Source organism: Ascaphus truei, unplaced genomic scaffold (assembly GCF_040206685.1).
Source record: "Ascaphus truei isolate aAscTru1 unplaced genomic scaffold, aAscTru1.hap1 HAP1_SCAFFOLD_3240, whole genome shotgun sequence".
In the NCBI taxonomy this organism is placed as follows: domain Eukaryota; kingdom Metazoa; phylum Chordata; class Amphibia; order Anura; family Ascaphidae; genus Ascaphus; species Ascaphus truei.
The window spans coordinates 1-23297 of record NW_027456225.1 but is presented as its reverse complement, the minus strand read 5'-3'; the positions used below and the strand labels follow the sequence as shown (position 1 = coordinate 23297).

The window sequence follows — 23297 nt, the reverse complement described above, 5'->3', positions numbered from 1 at the left end:
GATTGCGAAGTTAAAGAAAAAGGGAATGGTAGATTCCGAAAACACAAATAGCTGAAAAAAATTAGATTTGTTGAAAAATGGATACTTTTCTGCGCCTTAACTAACAATGGCTGAGTGGATTCATAGCCATCCTGTATACAGTAGTTTCTGTAATAAACATCACTATATATATTTATTTCTATATCTGGGTGTGTGTGTGTATAATGTCAGGCTGTGCTGTGTTAGATCTCATTGTAAGAGGAGTGCCAGAGAAGGAGGAGGGGAGGAGGTGAATTTTCCAGTATGGAGAAGCTAAGGCTTATATATCCCCCCCACACTACAAACTAATTCGTACTGTTAGTCTGCTTTTCGATGGAAGTCTTGGGTTAAAGCTACAGAGATCTAACAACCTTGTGTGGTGAATTCATAGAAGTCCTTGAGAGAGATGTTGAACCAAGAGAACAGAAACTTAGAGCATCCGATGACCAGGGGCCTATAATCCCTTTTCTAGTGTTGTCAAGTTTCGCCGCACGGGTGAAAGCTCCAGATCAGACGGTGACAACATTTCTGGGGAGCACGAAATTCAGCTTGGGCCCGTCCACACTGACTTGGAAGCGGTGGAACTGGAGGATGGGACCACGGTGCCAAAGGAATTTGCCAACCCAACGGATGGTAAGTAATAGGCTTTTAATATGCTTGAATAAAGTGAATTTGAAGGCACTATGCCTACAGCCCGCTGATTTCTTCACTCATCTTTGGATGATGTATTTCCCCAAGAGACGGTGGGCTGCTTCCAGCAGCAAAAATATAGGGTTTTGGCCGCCATGATTGTCCACGCGTGGCGTTTGTTTGCTTGAACGAACCACGGGACGGTGCAAAGCACCAGTATTTTTGGAAGACTCCTTTGATTTTTGTTTGTGCTCCTTCCTTTCTCTTCTTTAAACACCTGTACCCTTCGGGTGGATTTCACTGCAGTGGATCTGTAGCTGTCTTCTCCGAAAATGGACTTTTTCGGTTATTTTTAGCACCCCATTGCAAGCAGCTCTCTCCCTCCTCGGCTTGCTGTGACATTTCAGAACGGGTGAGCATTCGCTGGGCCTGTTGTAGACACTGTAATTTCCTCCTGCTGCAAGTGCACGAGTTAATTACACAGAGGACTCCTCATATTCATGCAGAACAATGGCAAGAATCCTGCATTGTACTACAGAATATGTCGTTTCTTCAGGGCCAGAGGAACCAGTAATGCGTTGCAGAGCTATATGATTACACGCAGAGCTAGGTAATGACACGCAGAGCTATATACAGTAATAACACGCAGAGCAATGTTATAAAATCAGGGCAATGTAATAACGCACAGAGCTATATAATAACACGCAGAGCTATCTAATAACACGCAGAGCTACAGTATATAATAACACGTAGAGCTATGTAATAACACACAAAGCCATATAATAACACGCAGAGCTATTTAATAACACACAAAGCCATATAATAACATGTAGAGCTACAGTATATAATAACACGTAGAGCTATGTAATACCACACAAAGCCATATAATAACACGCAGAGCTACAGTATATAATAACACGTAGAGCTATGTAATAACACACAGAGCCATATAATAACACGCAGAGCTACAGTATATAATAACAAGTAGAGCTATGTAATAACACACAGAGCCATATAATAACACGCAGAGCTACAGTATATAATAACACGTAGAGCTATGTAATAACACACAGAGCCATATAATAACACGCAGAACTACAGTATATAATAACACGTAGAGCTATGTAATAACACACAGAGCCATATAATAACACGCAGAGCACTTATTAGGTGTCAACATGATGTAATCAATAATAATAAACCGCCAGTATCTTTTTGCAAATATTGTGAAGTGCCTGAAAATGTCTATTTCACGTATTATTCTGCACTAACACTGGCATGGAAACTGTGATATTCTGTATCACAATTGGATATATTGTGTCATCTGAGGGGTACAATGTCACACACAACGTCTGTAACTATGTACAAGAGAATGCCGTCTTGGTAAAATGTTATTTGTGTGCAGTTAGGGGCCTCCGCAAACCTGCTAGGACTCAGACCCAACATAAATGCCCAAGGGAAAACAAGAGGGCACGTTTATTTCTGTGCTAAACACCGGAGGTTCTGAACATATGAATAACTCCATCGTCTTTAGGAGCTCAAAACAAAATAAACATGTCCCCATTAGGATATGAGGGACTTGGCTTTAAATGCTGGCAGGGATGGTCACAAACGTTAATAATTATGGACCCAATAATGTGTTTAGGGTCTCTGTTTTGTAAAGGCTTTTGACGGTGAGCAGTTTTCGGTCATACTCAATGCTGCTATATACAGCAGCGCAGCATTGTAATATTCGGGGGGGAAAGGCATTCTGGTGATGTCCCCCAGAAATCAGTACGTATGGGATAGCCTATATTTCCAGCAGAATGGTGTGATACCGTCAGTGCTACGCTGCCCATGCAGTATATCACCGAAAAGGGACTTCTAGCCGCGGCCATTCAGCCGCTGAGGGACAGTTTGCTGCTGCTGTTTAGCCGGCGGCCGTTTCGGCTCTGAGCTGAATAGAGTGAGGATTAGGGGTTAATGTTAGGGGTTTTAGGGTAATGGGTTAATGTTAGGGGTTTTTGGGTAACGGGTTCGAGTTTTATGGATAAGGGGTTAATGTTAGGGGTTTTAGGTAAGGGGCTAATGTTAGGGGTTTTAGGGTAAGGGGTTAATGTTAGGGGATTTAGGTTAAGGTGTTAGGGGATTTAGGGTAAGGGGTTAGGGGTTTTAGGATGAGGGGTTAATGTTAGGGGTTTTAGGTTAAGGGTTTAGGGGATTTAGGGTAAGGGGTTAGGGGGTTTAGGGTAAGGGGTTAAGGTATTTAAGGTAAGTGGTTAGGGGATTTAGGGTAAGTGGTTAGGGGATTTAGGGTGAGGGGTTAGGGGCTTTAGGGTGAGGGGTTAGGGGCTTTAGGGTAAGGGGTTAGGGATTTTGAGGATAAGGGGTTAGGGGATACATTACCTGTATTGGTCAAACTGTCCCTGCTGATAAATGGCCGTGGCTAATTGGCCTTGACCGGTGCATGATAGACTAATACTGATCTATGTCTTTGCTTCCCTTGCAGATACGTTTATGGTGGAAGATGCCGTCGAGGCCATTGGCTTTGGGAAGTTCCAGTGGAAACTGTCCGTCCTTACTGGTTTGGCCTGGGCAAGCAGTTCTTCAACAAAACACATTGCAGTGCAAGAGGGCACTTAGTTTTAGTTCGTGCCAATGTCCTGCCATTAGTACACTTTGCTCCTAGGAGGGACTGACCCCTTAACCATGTCACTGCCATTTGTACACTTTGCTCCTAGGAGGGACTGACCCCTTAACCATGTCACTGCCATTTGTACACTTTGCTCCTAGGAGGGACTGACCCCTTAACCATGTCACTGCCATTAGTACACTTTGCTCCTAGAAGGAGGGTGACCAGAACTAGTTTTTAGGACTTTGATCATGGGTCCTGACCTTTTTTCTTAAAATGTCCCGTTTTTTTCTGGTGCTTGCCGGCCATGCAGGCGTGATCGGTGCTTGCTGAGTGCTCGTGCACACGCACGGCCAGCAAGCGCCAATCGCGCATTCGTACAAGGGGCTGGCAAGGGCCCATTGCACATGCACGGTCAGCAATTTGCCACTCACTCGAGCGCATGCACAATGGGCGCTCACTGTTCGCGCATGCGTGAAATTTGTCTGGGTTGTCTTGAAGAAAATATGGTGTCCCAACCTAGGAGGAACTGGCCCCTTAACCATGTCATTGCCATTAGTACACTTTGCTCCTAGGAGGGACTGATCCCTTAAACATGTCACTGCCATTAGTACACTTTGCTCCTAGGAGGGACTGACCCCTTAAACATGTCACTGCCATTATTACACTTTTCTCCTAGGAGGGACTGACCCCTTAAACATGTCACTGCCATTAGTACACTTTGCTCCTAGGAGGGACTGACCCCTTAAACATGTCACTGCCATTAGTACACTTTGCTCCTAGGAGGGACTGACCCCTTAAACATGTCACTGCCATTAGTACACTTTGCTCCTAGGAGGGACTGACCCCTTAAACATGTCACTGCCATTATTACACTTTTCTCCTAGGAGGGACTGACCCCTTAAACATGTCACTGCCATTAGTACACTTTGCTCCTAGGAGGGACTGACCCCTTAAACATGTCACTGCCATTAGTACACTTTGCTCCTAGGAGGGACTGACCCCTTAAACATGTCACTGCCATTAGTGCACTTTGCTCCTAGGAGGGACTGACCCTTTATTCTGCCTCGCCGTAGCTAATACACCTCCTTTCTCCCCCTCTTTGCAGATGGCAGATGCAATGGAAATGATGATTCTTAGCATCCTGGGTCCACAGCTCCACTGTGAATGGAGATTACCCAGCTGGCAAGTAGCTTTGCTCACATCGGTAAGAGAATGCGCTGACCAATCTCCTGGGGACTATTCCAGGTGTTACTTTGCCGTAGATATCTGCCTGCGCATTGTACTTAACGGAGTAAGCAGAAAGCTAGCTGGCACGCATATAGTCAAAGATAGAAACTGTGTTTGCTGAAGCAGCAGATATACCAGAATTCCCTTTGGCAATGTAACCCCTACAAGGCTGGAAGGGGCAGCAACTTCTTTATTTGCATCCCTTAACCTTCCTGTAGCACCCTCCTTGGACGCTTCTAAGTGAGAGGAAGCCCCTTTGGAAATCTTTGCAGGCCGGGATAGAACAATATGGCAGACGCAGTAGGATGAAGCTTTGATTCCAGTCTAATGACGTCACCGCCCTCACTTGGGAGGAAGAGGCAAACAGTGAGACAAGCAGGGGATTCTGGGAGAGAAAAACCACAGGATCTCCCTGACAAATAGATTTGGGGATATGTTCTGTGTTTGTAATTGGCTGCGGTTTAATATAACATGTTTGGCTTAAAGTTGATTTGGGGTAAGATTACACCTTTCATTACCCAGAATCCCTGGCTGCAACGGAAGCACTATATGCCGTGTGATTATGGGGTCAGGAAGGTTTGGGGCCTGTCTGAGATGTAAAGTGTTCTTTATCATTGCTGAACGTTGGAGGTTTTTTTTTTTTTTACTCCCCATAACTTGTGTGCTTAATAAAATAAGAAAACCCTTCTTTTGTGGGTTTTAGGTAGAGTATAGGGGCGGGAAGGAATTGCCATCACTACAGAAGCTCCCTTGGTGGGTGCACACGGTCACTGCATTCTTTGCTCTCTGCTTCGCAGGTGGTGTTTGTTGGAATGATGTCCAGCTCTTCTCTCTGGGGAAACTTTTCTGACCAGTACGGCAGGAAAACTGTAAGTGTTGGACCGTCGTTTGTGCACATGAGGCTTGTCATAGATAACTGACAACTAGGAACATGTCCAAAATATATCTCAAAATAAAGTTTAACGGGTCCTTGCTCAATATTTCAAAGTGGTCCCAGACGCTGAGATAATATGAAGAACGTTATGGAACGTTGTAGCTACACCTGTAGTGTTGTAATAACTAGTTGCATCGTCTTCTTCTTCTTTTATTCACGAGGATGATGCAGAGAACAACCGCCACGATTTGGGCTTCACCGAGCTCTTTTGTTTGGGCTACACCGAGACCTTTTCTTTAAGCTCAGTCGCGGCGTGTTCCTTACCAATAAAAGAAGACTATGGTGAAATAAGTTGTTACCAGTTATTAAAGCTTCTACAGCACCACAGGTGTAGCTACGAACCTACAGCATTTGTAATAGATACTGACTATTAGCCCCGATATCAGCAGCTCTTTAGCAAGCTAAAGCCTGCAACTCGGGGGTTGGAAAACTCTTCCTCTTCACCAGCTATAGACCAAGTCTTCTCCTCCCCTGACCCTGATCCTGCGGATACCTCCCCTTCTTCTCTAGTACTACATTTCCTTTAGAATGGGAGCTTGTTCTGTCAACAGGGAGAAGAAAGTCCACAACAAGCTTCCCAATGAGCTCATTTGACCTGCCTCTGTCTCATTGTGCCTACGACCTTGCCCATATCCTTCCGTGTGTAGTGTAGCTTGGGAAAGGCAAAAGGATATCCTAACTATACAAGAAAGCCAAGGATCAAATGTGGTCTGAAGATGAGCAGACTAGGTGGCCGAGTGGTTATCTGCCGTCAAATTCTATGTTTTCGATGTGCCTTGTGTAAATACCAGGGGTGTTACTACATACCCTATGTGTTTATAACAGGAGCATCACTAACCCTCTATATAAAACCCAAGGAAATCCCTATGTGCCCCTGGCGTATTTACCAGGTGGATCACCAGATCCTCCAACATTGGGCATAAGACAATAGTTACATCAGAGTGGGAAACAAAAGCTTACACATAAGTGAGCACCTCCTATGAAGTCACCATAACACATGCAATTTATTACATGCCTTTTACCAATAAAAAGCTTGTATTTGGGGATTTATGTTAATATGACTGTCAGCCAACGGTTCCTGGATTTCTTCCATCACTCTACTTTCATCATCCCGACTCCCATCAGCTCAGTCGGCCGGTCTTTTCCTGACACCGCAATAATTTTCCCTTGCACAGGGTCTGAAGATCAGTGTGTTTTGGACCCTCTATTACGGGATTCTCAGCGCTTTTGCACCAGTCTACAGCTGGATTCTTGTGCTTCGAGGTCTGGTCGGTTTTGGAATCGGAGGTGTCCCACAGTCGTAAGTTCACACGGCCCATGTAGAATGCAAACAAGAAAAATACAGAGCCCTACTAAAAATCAAAGAGGTGGACTCCAGAGACGAAAATGGAAAAGATTGATTGGCCCATGGTTAACACGGAGGTGCAGCGAGCCTCCTACGCGTTTCGTGCTCACCAGTGCTTTATGAAGGAGTTAATAACAATCACTAAACAATAAGATTTATAGTCACCTATCGTATAACATCAGACGCACGCGGCATGCAGAATAAGTACAAACCTCCCCTCCTTGGGCCGCTATACAAAAATAAATGTTTGTTTGTCTGTTCTCATGACCCTAACAGTGATTGCTTTCTTTCTGCCTACACTTTTTAAGCGTTTAGGCAGTGGCTGTTATTTTGTTAAGACATAATTTCAGGGGCGGGGGGGGGGGGGGGTGTTAAAAATGTGCTGTTTTAATTTGTGTTTTTCCCAAACATTTTTGGCAGGAAATTTCTTGACTTATTTAAAATATACCATAAAGAAAGTTGCCATCTGGCTGTATTCTTATAAATCTCATGTTTGACATTTCTTTGCAGGGTCACCTTATACGCAGAGTTCCTACCCATGAAAGCCAGAGCCAAGTGTATACTGCTGATAGAGGTAAGACTTCACTACAAGGATTTCTTACCCGCGTTTTTGCGGCAGAGTCTTTTGTTTGGATCCCTTTGGATCACTTAGTAAGATCACCCACTGAATATGGAGTACAGTTTGGACACCAAAAAGACATTATGGAACTAGGAAAAGTACAGAGAAGAGCCACCAAATTAGTAAAGGGGACGGATAATCTGATGTATGAGGGGAGGCTAGCGAAATTAGATTTGTTTATTTTAGAAAAGAGACATCTTGGATATGATAACTATATACAGCTCAACCCCGTTATAATGCGATTCGTTACAACGCGAATCTGCTTACGTGATGCAAGCGTGGCTCCCACTTTTCGTATTTATGAATACTTTACAACACGATTATTGGTATCTTAAATACTTTATTGTACAATACATACAAGTGTACATTATTTCTAACGCGATCCGCTTATATCGCGATGTGATTCTTTGGACCCCAAGCACAGCGTTATAAGGGGGTTGAGCTGTACAAATATATTCGGGGACAATACAAGGAGCTTTTAAAATAATTATTCATCCCAAGGGCAGTACAAACGACACGGGTCATCCCTTAAGGTTGGAGGAAAGGAGATTTCACCAGCAATAAAGGAAAGGGTTCTTTACAGTAAGGGCAGTTACAATGGGGCCATTCATTACCCATGGAGACTGGGATGGCAGATACAATAGATATGTACAAAAAAAGTTGGACATCTTTTTAGAAAGGAAAGATATACAGGGATTTACCAAATAAGTAAACGTGGAAAGGATGTTTTTTCCGGGAGAAATCTGATTGCCATTACTGGAGTCAGAAAGAAATTGATTTTTCTCCTTATGAGACATCATTTGATAATGATTCACTGTTTTTTTTTTAATTTTCCTTTCCCTGGATCAATATACTGTAAGTACGGATATAGGATAAGTATATGTCGTCTAAATTTAACACGGGTTGAACTTGGTGGACATGTCTCTTCTCGACCTTATCTACTATGTTACTTATGAGGGTTGTAAACATGGTAATATAGCTCAAATTAATCCAACCATGAACCATAGTTTTCCATCATCTTCCTTGGTGGTGCTGTATAGAAGGCCAATGACCTGAGTGGTGCTACTCCATAACTTCCAGATCACCGGAAGACACATGGATGGACCACAAGGAGTCTTCCGGCATCAGAACATGTCTCATGGCATAGGACCACTTAGTAAATATGTGGCCAAGTAAAAAATAGGAAGGAAGGGGCAGTTTTCGGCTGTTCCCAAAGAAGTAGAACATATAGATATTATCCTGAAGCCTCAGCATATCATTGTCCCAAATACCCTACAATCCAACAATTTTACAAACCCTTAGGCCCTGGGAGATCCTATAGGGTACCCTATGTTCAATTACAGTAGGGCCCCGCTTCAATACGGCGGTACCGAGAAGGGGGACGCTGTGTCTGCGCATGCGCAGAAGGGGGACGTCCGAGGTTGCGCATGTGCAGAAGGGGGAGCGGCCGAGGTCGCGCATGCGCAGAAGGGGTAGGAAAGACGTAAAATCGCCAGTGGACATAGCAAATGCTATGTTCCTCTTTTCGACCGCTTTTCGCTTTCTGGCGGCGGCATAGAACGAAACCCGCCGTATGAGTGGGGCCCTACTGTACCAGCTCCTACAGAGCTGCAGATGTGAGGAGGACTTTCCCCCCCCCATTCCTGTTGTCACAGAGCACTTTGCAACCACATGATTCCGGTTACAGGGCTGGAATCTCGGTGGTACTCGGATGCTGACTTCCATCTAACACCGAAAACATGATGTCAATATTTCCCAACTGGGGAAAGGATGGGACCGCAAATATAACGGGTGCTCAGAGAGATAGGAGATACAGAAAGGAGAAAGGAGGACATCCTAACAAAAAGACGGGGAGAACATCAGAGAGAGTGACAATGGAGAGAGAGAAGGCGAAAGAAGGCATCTATAACCCAATTAGCACATTCCACAAAGTTTAATTATTTTGGTTTTAAATGGGATTTTAAGAGCAAAATACCCAAGTGTTGATCATCTTACTTTGCGCACAAAATACAGAAGGAGGTCTCAAGGGCAAAACAATAGCTTTTTGGGGGGACCAGGTGAAAAAGATTGGGAACCAGTGGGGTATATGATAAGGTCACCAGTTGCTGACACTGGAATTCAAACCGGGTTCTCCCCAGTAGCCTCAATGGGGAATTTCGGCCGAAAACGGCCACTTTGGATCAGATATAACAAACCCCTAAGTCACTCCCTTGTAGTCACTTTTTGTCTGTCTCTTGATGTAGGTCTCAATGAAACCATAACGTTATAAATATGTACAATAAATTCCAATACCTCATTTTCCATGACATTGCAGTTGTGGCCATTTTCTCTCCGTATTATGCATGTACCCTGTTAACCAGTATTTTTCCATTTGGCAGATCTTCTGGGCCATCGGCACCGTGTTTGAGGTGCTCCTGGCTATCTTGGTAATGCCCACACTAGGCTGGCGTTGGCTTCTCATCCTCTCGGCCCTGCCGCTCTTGCTCTTCGCAATTTTTTGCTTTGTAAGCATTTGACACAAACGGTTTATTCTTACATAGGAGCAATACCCAATGAATCAGTTCACGCCCCACTCATGTGATTGATAAATGTAGCTTACGGGTTAGATAACTTGTGCTGAGAACGTGGGTTCACGGTCTAGTTAACATAGACCTACGTGAATGATATGCAGTTAATAGGGTACTTTACACATTGTGGCTAAGATGTACTAAGCTCTGTTCAGAGCTATTTAACCTAAATTAACATTAGGTTAATAGTTACGCCTATCCCCTGAAGGGAATAGCCCAATGTTAACCCAGTGTTAGTTCTTGAAATAACATATTGTTTGTTTTTTGCTGCCCATAGCCCCTAACACCGCATACCCATTTATGGCAGTTCAGGTTAACACTGGGAATTAATCTGACGTTATTCAGTCATGGTAGAAGCATATATGTTGTACCTCGCTACAAAAATCCCCAAAAATGTTTGTGTAAAGGGGGTGCTACCCGGGCAATGACCTAAGACAAAAAAGGGGTTGTACCAAGGGGTACATGAGCTATAGAGATCCCAGAAAAATGGTGCACCCCTCCTAGTAATAATTAGTTGAAAAGATGATAAAATAAAAACAAAGTTTATTAAGTATATGTTAAAATAAGGCACAATATTGTGTAAGGTAGACAAAATTCAATAAAATTTAAATCAGGTTACTCTCCTAATAGCCAGTAGTACTATGAACGTGTTCTGTTTATATCCTGAGGGTATAGAGTGGAGAAGACAGATACAGTCAGCTCCACTCTTTCTATATTTTATGTTAATATAAGCTTAAATAGCATAATGTCACAGGGTATAAGCCTTTACACTCTGCACCATAGCGCATTATGTGCCAAGTGAACAAGTAGTAAACAGCCGAGATGTGGAGGGGGGCGGAGGGGGGTTGGATCTACTTACTAATATATAGGCAAACAGTATATAGTCTCAGCTGTGTCAAGTAAGTTAAGCACTAAACGTTGCCATTACCTGATCATAAAAAACTAAGCTAACAGCTGATTTAATTTCCTGTGTGTTATACATTTTTGGACCGCTTTGGTTTTAGTTAAATTAGAGTTAAAAAAATGGGGAACTACTCCTTGTACAGCCAGATTAGGACGTATGGGCAAATCTGTGTTGGGTTTATCCATATTGTTGACCTAAACTCTGAATTCTACCTCAGTGGCTGCCTGAAAGTGCCAGGTATGATGTCTTGTCTGGGAATCAGGAGAAGGCCATCGCCACCCTGAGACGTATTGCGACTGAAAACGGGGCCCCCATGCCCCTGGGAAAACTCATTATATCGAGGCAGGTCAGTAACCTCAAAAATACCGGGGGAGGCCTGTGGTGTGTGAGACTTAGACCTCAATTATACCAGATGCGGCTGAGCGGCAGCGTGATCTGGTGACGTCACCCTGCGCTGCCGCTCAGTGGCATCGTGATTATACCAGGGAGAAGACAGGAGGCAAAGGGGCGTGGCAGAGGCGTGGCCGTGAGCGGTTCGCCCTCATTGGCTGGAAACTCTCACGTGACGCGGCCGTCGCCATCCAAATCTGAGGATCGCGCCAGGGGACATCCGCCCTGCAGTTCCGCGGCGGTGCGCGGCACGCGACTTTTGGTATAATCACGGCCTTACAGGTGTAGTCACACTTATTATGCGCCACGGCGAGCAGAAGCGCGTTTCTTGCCCATGCCACGTTGGTCAGGAAGCATTTTTTTTTTCTTTGTTTTAACCGTCAATCAGTAATGGGGCGTACGGAAATATGACAATTTTTCCGTCTGCAACGCGACAAATGTATGGTGTATTTCTATGGTTGCAGAACATGCTGCGTTAAAAAAAATTCAGCTTACATCAACTTTAAGGTGACGCAGAAAACCGTAAAAAAAAAACAACGCGAGCCGCTCATTTCTCAGCACGTAGACCAGCGCCAATTTGCAAATTTAACTCCGTCCTGACTCCTCCCAGTAGCTCCATAAAATCGCTCATCTCGACGCAGGCAGACGCACCCGGAAAGGGCGCAACACAGATAGACGCTGCCGGGCGCAGGTATATATCAGTGCGAGTTGTGACAAAAGAACTTTCCGCCTAAAGTTTGCCTTTAATATAGGGCCGGTTGGGATGTTTGCGGGGCTCGGTGCAGTGACGTGTGCGCGGCTTCGGCGCTTACCTTCCCCAGCGGCATCAACTCCCGGCATCCCTTCTCCTCCCGGCATCTCCCCCTGTCTGGTCCTGTCATTACGGCTCCGCGACATCAAATGGTGTCTCATTGCCATGGCGCCATCGGCCGTCACGTTGTCAAGGCAATGGGGCGCTACAGGGCGTCCCATTGTCATGGCAACGTGACGCCACAAGGTGACGCGACATGACGAGGCGTCCTGTTGTCATGGCAACGCAACGCCATTTGGCATGGCGGAGCCATAATGACAGGACCAGGCAGGGGGAGATGCCGGGAGGAGAAGGTAAGAGAGTTACAGAGGCCGCACGCTAACCCCCCCGGCAATCACTTTAATTATTGTGGGGGAGAGCTCAGGGCCTCTGTAACGCGGGGCTCAGTGGCAGCGACTGCGCCGCCATCACGCCGGCCCTGAGATAGAGCCCTATGATTCTAAAAAGGGTCGCGGTACAACTCTGCAGCAGCGCGAGCTACACACGCCTTCATTCCAAACTAACGTTAGGCAAAAAGGTACATAACCGTCAATTAAAACACAGAACAAAATGATTTTCAAAGCTGTGGGAAGTTCTGGGTGCAATTTCGTAAAAATGACATTTTAAAAATCCAAAGAATTTCTAACAAATTCCATTTAATATTAATAGTTTTTTTTCTGTTTATAAATAGGAGGATCGAGGCAAAATGCGGGATCTTTTCACGCCTCAGTTTAGATGTACGACTCTGCTGCTTTGGTTTATTTGGTAAGGAGGGGGCCCATCTATCTGTGTGTTATCTGTTAGAGCAGAGGTGCTGAACTCCAGTCCTCAAGTGCTCCCCTCCCCCACAGGTCAGGTTTTCAGGATATCCCTGCTTCAGCACAGGTGGCTTCATCAGTCGCTGCTACGGCACAGGTGGCTCAATCAGAGGCTCAGTCTTAGACTGAGCCTCTGATTGAGCCACCTGGGCTGAAGCTGGGATATCCTGAAAACCTGGCCTGTTGGGGGGATCTTGAGGACGGGAGATGAGCCCCCCGTGCTAGAATGTATCACAGCGCCAGGTAGAAGAGAACGATGTGCATTCGTCATTTTTTTTTAAACCAGTGTTCGTAAATATCAAGTATTAGTGTCATTTTTTTTATACAATGAAACATCCGCGCTGCTTCAGCTATATTTTGGGTTGATACATAGCCGCTTCAGTCTGCACTAACCCTATTAACAGTGATCCAAAGAAAAGCCTGTCCTGCGCTTCGGTAATCAGCAATAGCACCAAATGGTGTCAGTGTCGTCATGTGGGCTGGGAAGGAGGGAGCTAAGTGTGGCCACTAGAATGACCGGAGTGTGTGGGAAAGGTAATGACCCTTACCTATATCTCAACTCCGGTCTGGGTCCTGCTCTCCTCTACTCTCCAACTCCCGCGTGCAGCCTTCAGTAGAAGTACATGGAATGGAAGGGCTCCGGCGCAACTGCGCATGACAGACTCCAGAAAGGTCCCGGATGGATTCAACAAACTTTATTGGCACAACACACACTGGGGCTACACCACGATCTCCCCCTCTACGCGTTTCACCCTCTAGGATAGGGCTTCGTCTCGGAGACGTGGTGTAGCCCCAGTGTGTTCTTTGTGCCAATAAAGTTTGTTGAATCCATCCGGGACCTTTCTGGAGTCTGTCATGCGCAGTTGCGCCGGAGCCCTTCCATTCCATAACCCTATTAACAGACCTGTTCGGGTATACGCCGAGCTGAACAATGTTGACGCACGTTCGTTTGATTTTGGGCACCGTGATAACCTAATTCAGGGGAGGCCAACTCCAGTCATCAATGGCCACCAACAGGCCAGGTTTTAGGGATATCCCTGCTTCAGCACAGTTGGCTTCCTCAGTCCCTGCTACAGCACAGGTGGCTCAATCAGAGGCTCAGTCTCAGACTGAGCCTCTGATTGAACCACCTGTGCTGAAGCAGGGATATCCTTAAAACCTGACCTGTTGCTGGCCCTTGAGGACTGGAGTTGGCCACTCCGATCTAACAATGCCCGGTCCTCCCCAGGTTTTCGAACGCCTTCTCTTACTACGGGCTGGTTCTCCTAACGACGGAGCTGTTCCAAGCGGGAGACGTGTGCAGCAGTGAGTAACGGCGTTAGACCCCCCTCCCGCTCATCTGATATACTCTATCTCTCCCTATTACTCCCACTTGCAGAGTAATGTTACACAGTACTGTACATTGCGAAGGCAGATACGGATGCAGCCACCTCTGTGGTGGAAGCAGGGCAAACGATTTATAATGCTCTGGAAACGGGCGGCGTTCATTCCATTTATTTAAGAAATAATTATTATTAGTGGTGACTAGATAAGTACCCGGTAACGCACGGGTTGCAGGACTCTGGAGGCATCTTTTCCATGGCAGAAGCTGTGAATCAAATGGATAATGGCGCCCTCTTTAACCCGATCAATACTTCTACCCTGCAGTGAGTGAGGCTGCACCCCAAACCCCAGTCACTGAGACTCTCACCCCAAATTATAGTCACATCCACCCTCTTCACTGATACACTCCCTCAGTGACACTCACACCCCATCAGTGACCTTCCTCTGTTACACACCCACCTCTCACATCCTCTCCCTCCCCCCATGTATTTCTCTCCCCTACTCTCTATCTTCCTCCCCCTTCCTCTGTTACACACCCACCTCTCACATCCTCTCCCTCCCCCCATGTATTTCTCTCCCCTACTGTCGCTTACTCATACTCCCCCTCTAAATCTTCCTCCCCCTCCCTCTCTTACACCGCCACCTCTCCCCCTTCCCCTCTTACACCCCCACCTATCCCCCTTCCTCTCTTACACCCCCACCTCTCCCCCTTCCTCTTACACCCCCACCTCTCCCCCTCCCTCTCTTACACCCCCACCTCTCCCCTTCCTCTCTTACACCCCCACCTCTCCCCCTTCCTCTCTTACACCCCCACCTCTCCCCCTTCCTCTCTTACACCCCCACCTCTCCCCCTTCCTCTCTTACACCCCCACCTCTCCCCCTTCCTCTCTTACACCCCCACCTCTCCCCCTTCCTCTCTTACACCCCCACCTCTCCCCCTTCCTCTCTTACACCCCCACCTCTCCCCCTTCCTCTCTTACACCCCCACCTCTCCCCCTTCCTCTCTTACACCCCCACCTCTCCCCCTTCCTCTATTACACTCCCACCTCTCCCCCTTCCTCTCTTACACCCCCACCTCTCCCCCTTCCTCTCTTACACCCTCACCTCTCCCCCTTCCTCTTACACCCCCACCTCTCTTACACCCCCACCTCTCCCCCTTCCTCTCTTACACCCCCACCTCTCCCCCTTCCTCTCTTACACCCCCACCTCTCCCCCTTCCTCTCTTACACCCCACCTCTCCCCCTTCCTCTCTTACACCCCCACCTCACACTCTTCCCATAAGGAATGTCTGAAAGGCCGCCAACTCAGCATACCTCCCTGAAAAGCAAACGTCAATCAAAACCAACCAATCAGCAGCTTCGCTGAGAGGGAACAACCAATCAGAAGCGGAGCAGTTAAAAACAGGAGAAAATAAATCCCCACCTACACGACCACCCCCTCCCCCCTCCACCCCTCCACCCCCCCCAGATGCACACCCCTGGGGTGCCTTTAGTATGCATGCAAAGTTTCAGGTATCTAGGTTTCATGGTCTTGGCGCTAGGGCCCTGACAAATACACACCCACACAGACTCTTTTATTATTATGGATCATCCATATAGATCAGACCATCGCATGATGGGAAGGGGAGTAACCCGGATAATCCCACACAGTTAACTCATTAAGGGAAATAGTAGTCCCAAAGGGGGGGGGGGCTACAGTTATTATATTATTTTATACATATGTTCTTTAGTATATATAATTATTCTCCAGCACTGAGAGAGGCGGCTTCATAGCATATTAAGCAGCTTCATGTTCAATAACCAGAATCCTTTGCTTTGGCTGTTGCAGTTTCCAGCCGAAGAAAAACAGTGAAGCCGAAATGCAGCCTGGCCTGTGAATATTTAACCGTGGAAGATTACAAAGACTTACTGTGGACCACTCTGTCTGAATTTCCAGGTCAGCACGGCTTAAAAGGCCCAAAGGCCCGGGTTTCAAGGCCCGGGTTTCAAGGCCCGGGTTTCAAGGCCCGGGTTTCAAGGCCCGGGTTTCAAGGCCCGGGTTCCAAGGCCCGGGTTCCAAGGCCCGGGTTTCAAGGCCCGGGTTCCAAGGCCCGGGTTCCAAGGCCCGGGTTTCATGGCCCAGGTTCACTAGACTCCGTTAGGCTACAATAATAATGCTGCATTCACTAAGGTCAATAACTTAACATTCAGCCATGTTTTCCCCCGTTAAGAACATAGTGTTAACTATAACGAACTTTAGAGATAGTGAGATGCAAATCAGGCATTATTAAATAGATATTCCCTGTTCACTAAACTCCGCTAAGGTTAACAAGGGGAAATAACTTAATGTTATTTAAATCACAGCTAAATCTAGCGTTACTCCCATGCAGACTCAGAAATAAGACTTTCACAGGGTCGGGATGGGTGTAACGCCAGAGTTAAGTATGATTTAACTAACGTAGCGTTATTTCCCTCTCCTCCCTACGCTCCAGCAAAAGCCTTATTTCAGGGTCTGGATAGCAACAAATCGCCAAGACTTACATAACGGAAAAAGTATTTCTCATCTCTACTGAATCCTTCTAGGTTCAGAGTATCATCCCTTCCTATAACCTTGAATGAAACCCAACAGTGCTAAGCCTTATCCAACCCCATTCAGCTGAGTGGACCTTAGGACTTAACACTATTTAGCAAATCTGGCCCTTCGTGCTTTATCCACTCTCTCTCTCTACTTGACACCAGGTGTGTTGGTGACCTTATGGATCATTGACCGAGTAGGTCGGAAGAAGACCATGGCCATTTGCTTCTTTGTCTTCGCCATCTGTGCCCTACTTCTGTTTCTATGTGTTGGGAGGTACGTATGGACAGGATCCGCTTCCAGACCTGGTTCCTCATATAGTGAAGGAAGCAATGGGAAGTAATTACAGAAGGTGCAGCATACTAACGCCTTGTGTCTCCACTAAATCAGACAAAATGCACGGATTCCCCACCTGTCGCCTCAGCTTAGATCTATGTAGTTGGTGTATATAATAAGATGCTATATTGTGTATGTATGCCATGTGATTTCAAAGTCATATTTGTAACCCCTTTGCGTTGCAGACCCCTCTGGTGGCGACGAGATAGATTAAGGGCCAATGTGACATGTGTCATAGATGTTGCACACCAGATAAACCCAAGAAGGATTATTGTCCAGTGGACGCCCCATAACTCTGCAAGATCCATTACATCCCTTTGGCATAGTTGTTGCCCATGAATAGTATTAGAGCTAGAACTCCAACTCCCAGCATTCCATGCTACCAAGCAAGATTCATCACTGTCCCACACACTCCCTATGAACTGAGATATATATATATATACATACATACATACATATATATATATATATATATATATATATATATATAAAGCTCCAGTCTTGCGTTATAGCTGATCCCTCCAGCAACAAAGGCAAGTGACATCTCTTTTCTGTGCCCCCCCTAGGAATGTCCTCACCATCTTAATTTTCATTGCAAGAGCCTTCATATCGGGAGGATTTCAGGCAGCTTACGTTTATACCCCAGAGGTAAGAGCAGCAGAACCTACCAGTATGTCAGATTTGTTCTATTAGCAAGAAGCCCAATACCGACGCCGACAGTTTAAATCTCGTAGGTCCCGCTGGCCAATAGGAAGCCACGCTGGAGGGATGACATTGTGGCTTCGTATTGGACAGCCGTTGAAATGTCCGAGGGGTTCCCAGAGCAGCGCGGGGGCAGAAAGCTCATACAGTACAGCAGGCATGTGAATGGAGAATCCTTCAACTTGGTTGATGTTAATGAGTCTGAATATACATTTCTAAAGCTGGCTTCTTATACCAGTTTTCTTATAACCAGCTATATACGTGGCAGTTAGTGAGAAAAAGTACTATCAGCCAAATTATATATAACAATTAATATTAATAGACGGCAAGAAAACTAGTTATCTTCTAGATATTCATAGTAGAACAATGTTTCCCTATATTTTCATCTCCCAGACATCCTTGTGAGATGCCTATTCATACTATTAATCTCTGTTCTGACAAACCTCCCTTGTTCCAGACTGTTCTCCAAGCTATAGCACTAATGGTGTTCCTAATCTCTAAGGACGATCTTTATTATCCTACAATTATTGCTACGTTCTAAAGATGCTCCTGTCAGGCTGATTTCATGGTCTTAACTCCTCTGATATTCCGAACTCATGAGCTCTGGGATACAATTTCCTCAACACTCAGAAACCCTAATTGTGATTACCCAAGTTGTATACGACATAGACAAAATGGATTCTTGAATTACGTGACACATTTCTACAAATACGTGTCTTAGCTGATTTACAGCTCTTATTAATTTTTTTCTTAGTTTTACTAAAAAAAAAACGCATTACTTAATTATTTTAAAAAAAATTAAATTTAAAACAACAATCTTGCCAAGCGGTTTCTTTTTTTAATGATTAAATTAGCTCCAGCAGACCCCCTGGTTCCCGAGATACCAGTTTACTTGTTGGTGTTTTTCTCCCCTTCCTGTGAAATAAAAATGGCTGCCAAATCTCGTAAAGGTCTGTCGGCCAATAGGAAGCCACATTGGAGGGATGACTTTGTGGCTTCGTATTGGACAGCCGTTGAAATGTCCGAGGGGTTCCCAGAGAGGCGCGGTTTGGTTCAGGAGAAACGTGTTCAAATTCGGTTTTAAAAAAAATCCATAGAAATAACGAATGTTACTTTACTCTTCCAGGTTTATCCGACAGCGACACGGGCCTTGGGTCTGGGAACATGCAGTGGAATGGCTCGCGTGGGGGCATTAATTACGCCTTTCATTGCGCAGGTAATACATATTTTAACGATAGACCTGATACAATACAGAAGAATCTTCTTGTTTATAAATTGGCGTATTAGCCAGATTTAATCCCCCTACAAAAAAATACATTTTGACCACTATTTCCTGTGCAAAATGAATATGTTTCTGTTTTTTCCGGATCCCTTCATTCTAGTTTGCACGTGTCGTTCTTCTCGTTTATCTATTTGGACAACCATGGCAGCATACAGCAATTAGTTCATACAAAACAACCATAAGGGGAAAAAAAATAAGAATTTGTCTGTGAATAGTATACGGAGGACATTAATCCCAAAAAGGTCACGATTGTAAAAACCCTAAAAATGCGTTTACTACGAAAAACATTACAAGTTTAAACATTATTTGAAAGTACTTATACCACAGTACAGTATATACAAACAAACCATGCCCCTGTTATGAGTTCATATGGGTCTTATAAGAGTCTGACCCTTTAGCCTGTTCTGATACTTTTTCAGTTTCTAAGCCATTTTTTATTTTTTTTTAAACTATAGATTTTCTTTTACAGAACTGGAACCATGGCTGGGGTGTTCTCTGGGGGCTGGGGTGTTCTCTGGGGGCTGGGGTGTTCTCTGGGGGTGGGGTGTTCTCTGGGGGGTGAGGTGTTCTCTGGGGGGGTGTTCTCTGGGGGTGTGGTGTTCTCTTTGGGGCTGGGGTGTTCTCTGGGGCGTGGGGTGTTCTCTGGGGGCTGGGGTGTTCTCTGGGGTCTGGGGTGTTCTCTGGGGGCTGGGGTGTTCTCTGGGGCGTGGGGTGTTCTCTGGGGGGTGGGGTGTTCTCTGGGGGGTGGGGTGTTCTCTGGGGGGTGGGGTGTTCTCTGGGGGGTGGGGTATTCTCTGGGGGGGGTGTTCTCTGGGGCTGGGGTGTTCTCTGGGAATGGGGTGTTCTCTGGGGGGTGGGGTGTTCTCTCTGGGGGGTGGGGTGTTCTCTGGGGGGTGGGGTATTCTCTGGAGGTGGGGTGTTCTCTGGAGGTGGGGTGTTCTCTGGAGGTGGGGTGTTCTCTCTGGGGGGTGGGGTGTTCTCTCTGGGGGGTGGGGTGTTCTCTCTGGGGGGTGGGGTGTTCTCTCTGGGGGGGTGGGGTGTTCTCTCTGGGGGCTGGGGTGTTCTCTCTGGGGGCTGGGGTGTTCTCTCTGGGGGTGGGGTGTTCTCTCTGGGGGTGGGGTGTTCTCTCTGGGGGTGGGGTGTTCTTTGGGGGGGTGGGGTGTTCTCTGGGGGGGGTGGGGTGTTCTCTGGGGGGTGGGGTGTTCTCTCTGGGGGTGGGGTGTTCTCTGGAGGTGGGGTGTTCTCTCTGGGGGTGGGGTTTTCCCTCTGGGGGGTGGGGTGTTCTCTGGAGGTGGGGTGTTCTCTCTGGGGGTGGGGTGTTCTCTCTGGGGCTGGGGTGTTCTCTGGGGGGCTGGGGTGTTCTCTGGGGGGGTGGGGTGTTCTCTGGGGGGTGGGGTGTTCTCTCTGGGGGTGGGGTGTTCTCTCTGGGGGTGGGGTGTTCACTCTGGGAATGGGGTGTTCTCTCTGGGGGTGGGGTGTTCTCTCTGGGGGTGGGGTGTTCTCTGGAGGTGGGGTGTTCTCTCTGGGGGTGGGGTGTTCTCTCTGGGGGCTGGGGTGTTCTCTCTGGGGGCTGGGGTGTTCTCTCTGGGGGAGGGGTGTTCTCTCTGGGGGTGGGGTGTTCTCTCTGGGGGTGGGGTGTTCTCTCTGGGGGGTGGGGTGTTCTCTCTGGGGGGTGGGGTGTTCTCTCTGGGGGGTGGGGTGTTCTCTCTGGGGGTGGGGTGTTCTCTCTGGGGGTGGGGTGTTCACTCTGGGGGTGGGGTGTTCTCTCTGTGGGTGGGGTGTTCTCTCTGGGAGTGGGGTGTTCTCTCTGGGAATGGGGTGTTCTCTCTGGGGGTGGGGTGTTCTGGGGGGTGGGGTGTTCTGGGGGTGGGGTGTTCTCTGGGGCTGGGGTGTTCTCTGGGGCTGGGATGTTTTCTGGGGCAGAACTGTGCACTGGGAACCCCTTTGCTCCTGAGATACTTGCCAATTTAGTTGCCGCTGTGTTCCACACTTTTAGGGAAATGAAAATGGCCGCCAAATATCACCAGTGCCATGGGCCAATAGGAAGCCACGTCATGGGGGGGGGGGTGAAGGCATGACACTGCAGCTTCCTATTGGATGGCCATTTAAATGTTTGAGGTAACACTGGTAACTAAATCGGCAAGTATCTCTGGAACCGCGGGGTCCCCGGGGGGTAAATGTAGCGGAGTTCAGCTCTGGTGGTCCGCCCTGATCCGGACTCTGTAAAAAATAAACCCCAATAGCTGGGGGGTTACCGCTTTAACATAACGGTTCAGCGTGCGCCTGCATTCTGCCTTTGTAGGTGATGCTGGAGTCCTCCGTTTACCTCACGGTCCTGGTGTACAGCGGCTGCTGCATTTTGGCCGCCGTGGCATCGTGCTTTCTTCCCATCGAGACCAAAGGCCGGGGCCTGCAGGAGTCCAGCCACCGGGAATGGGGCCAGGAGATGGTGGGCCGAGGAAATCCCAACGCAGGAGTCACCCCGTCAAACTCGGGCTCCCAGGAGTGACCCGTCTATGTCCCCTGCACGCACGCACACACACACACACACGCACGCGCGTTTTGCCTTCCAGTCTCACATCTACCATTACATGGGTGAGTCACAAGGCCAAAGCGAGGCTAAAGGAAAAAGTAGCGGTACTGAGGTTGGGTGCAGGAGAGCTAAATCCTTCTAAGCAACGGGGCAAATGTGTACAAGTAATTTTAGCCCCTTCCGTGCATTACTGGACCCCCCCCCCCTGCAAGAGATAAGAGATTAGCGCTGCACTTATGCTAACACAGAGGTACCCTTGGTAGAATAGAGTGGATGTTTAGGTTGGTAAATAAAAAGCAGTGATACCGAGCACCATTGGGAGGGGTGTAATGAAGTGCATTTGAACCCTCACACTGACTCTGAGGGAGCCCCATAGGTTGCATTGTGTTTAAAGGTCCTTTGCATGTTTTTTTGTTAACTCCTTTCCCATTTGATGTCATTGAGAAATTCCGGAGCCGGTGTTGGTAGAAGGAGTTCCAGGAGGGGGAATCTGATGCAGCAACATAACTGGGTGTATCAAATTCTGGGCCTCCCCTTATGTCCCATGACGAAGCCACCGCACGGCGAGGTCCGGCGCTCCACGGGCGTCCATGATGTCGCAAGCTACGTCACGGGCTCTCTGCTCGTTGTCTGGGGGACATGGCGTGCTGCCGCCCTGCGGAGCGCTGGACGCGAGCTGGCCGGCCGAGGTACAGCAGAGGAGGCTCCGCTCCTCTGTCACGTTGCCGTCTTCGTGATCGCGATGCCGGAGGGGCGTTGGAACTCTGGCGCTGCGGTCCCTCTGCATTTGAAGGGTTCATTTGCATCAACGTTTATGAAAACGGGGCCCCAAAACGTTAAGACATAAAACTAAATGAATTAAAGAGACGCTTAGTTTCAAGAGAACGACCTTAGATTTTGCTATAAGACTATAGGGCACGAGTGGCCAACTCCAGTACTCATGGGCCGCCGACAGGTTAGGTTTTAAGGATAGCCCTGCTTCAGCACAGGTGGTTCAATCAGTGGCTCAGTCATTGACTGAGCCACCTGTGCTGAAGCACGGATGTCCTTAAAACCTGACCTGTTGGTGGCCCTTGAGGACCAGAGTTGGGTGCCCCTGATATAGGGTATTTGGGGTTTCTTACTGATCTCTCAGTTTGAGCCCAACTCAAAAGAAATAAAAAAAAAAGTTCCTTGCTGCTTGATTATGAAATATAAATGATATATTTTCTATGGAGAGATTAACAAAGATAATTACGAAAAGGGTTTACTTACTAAAGTCTCCAGGGGGCAAAATACACAGTGCAAAAAACTAGAGCCAGTCAATAACCCCCATATGTTTGATATGTGTGTCTGGCTTTGCACAAAATACGTTGAGTACGATATTTCACCAAAATCCCCCCCCCCCCTTAATGTTCAGTGCCTAAATCGCCAACTCTATGTGAATGTCACGGCTCCGCAGCGCATTGCTGGCTGGTGACAATGGGGTTAATTGTACACTGGCTGCCAGTGGGGTGGCAGCAGTGACAGGTTTACGTTATGGGGTCTCTCTGTTATCATCGATTCTAAGTCTCGCTCAGCCTTGTGATGAAGATCCAGCCCTGGCTTTGTAGACACCATTGGCCGGTCTCCTCTCTTTGGGATGATAGCGTCAGCGTGGGGAGAAAGGCCGGCCTGGATCAGTATTGTAGACTGGGAGTTAGGTGGAAGGTCTGCGCCATGTGACAGGATGC

At 47.2% G+C, this 23297-nt stretch overlaps 1 protein-coding gene across 1 annotated transcript; it reads left to right on the top strand.

The window, feature by feature from the left end:
- Window positions 1-490: 490 nt before the first annotated feature.
- LOC142483379 (synaptic vesicle 2-related protein-like) lies at window positions 491-23289 on the top strand (the record flags this gene model as incomplete). The annotated part of the gene is made up of 15 exons (XM_075583458.1): window positions 491-651; window positions 3137-3222; window positions 4368-4466; window positions 5287-5358; window positions 6599-6723; window positions 7279-7342; window positions 9766-9891; window positions 11076-11204; window positions 12730-12803; window positions 14085-14161; window positions 16007-16114; window positions 16897-17008; window positions 17635-17716; window positions 18897-18986; window positions 21355-23289. Coding segments are annotated over 15 exons (1612 nt in total), but the record flags the coding sequence as incomplete, so codon positions are not given.
- Between the last annotated feature and the right edge of the window lie 8 nt (window positions 23290-23297).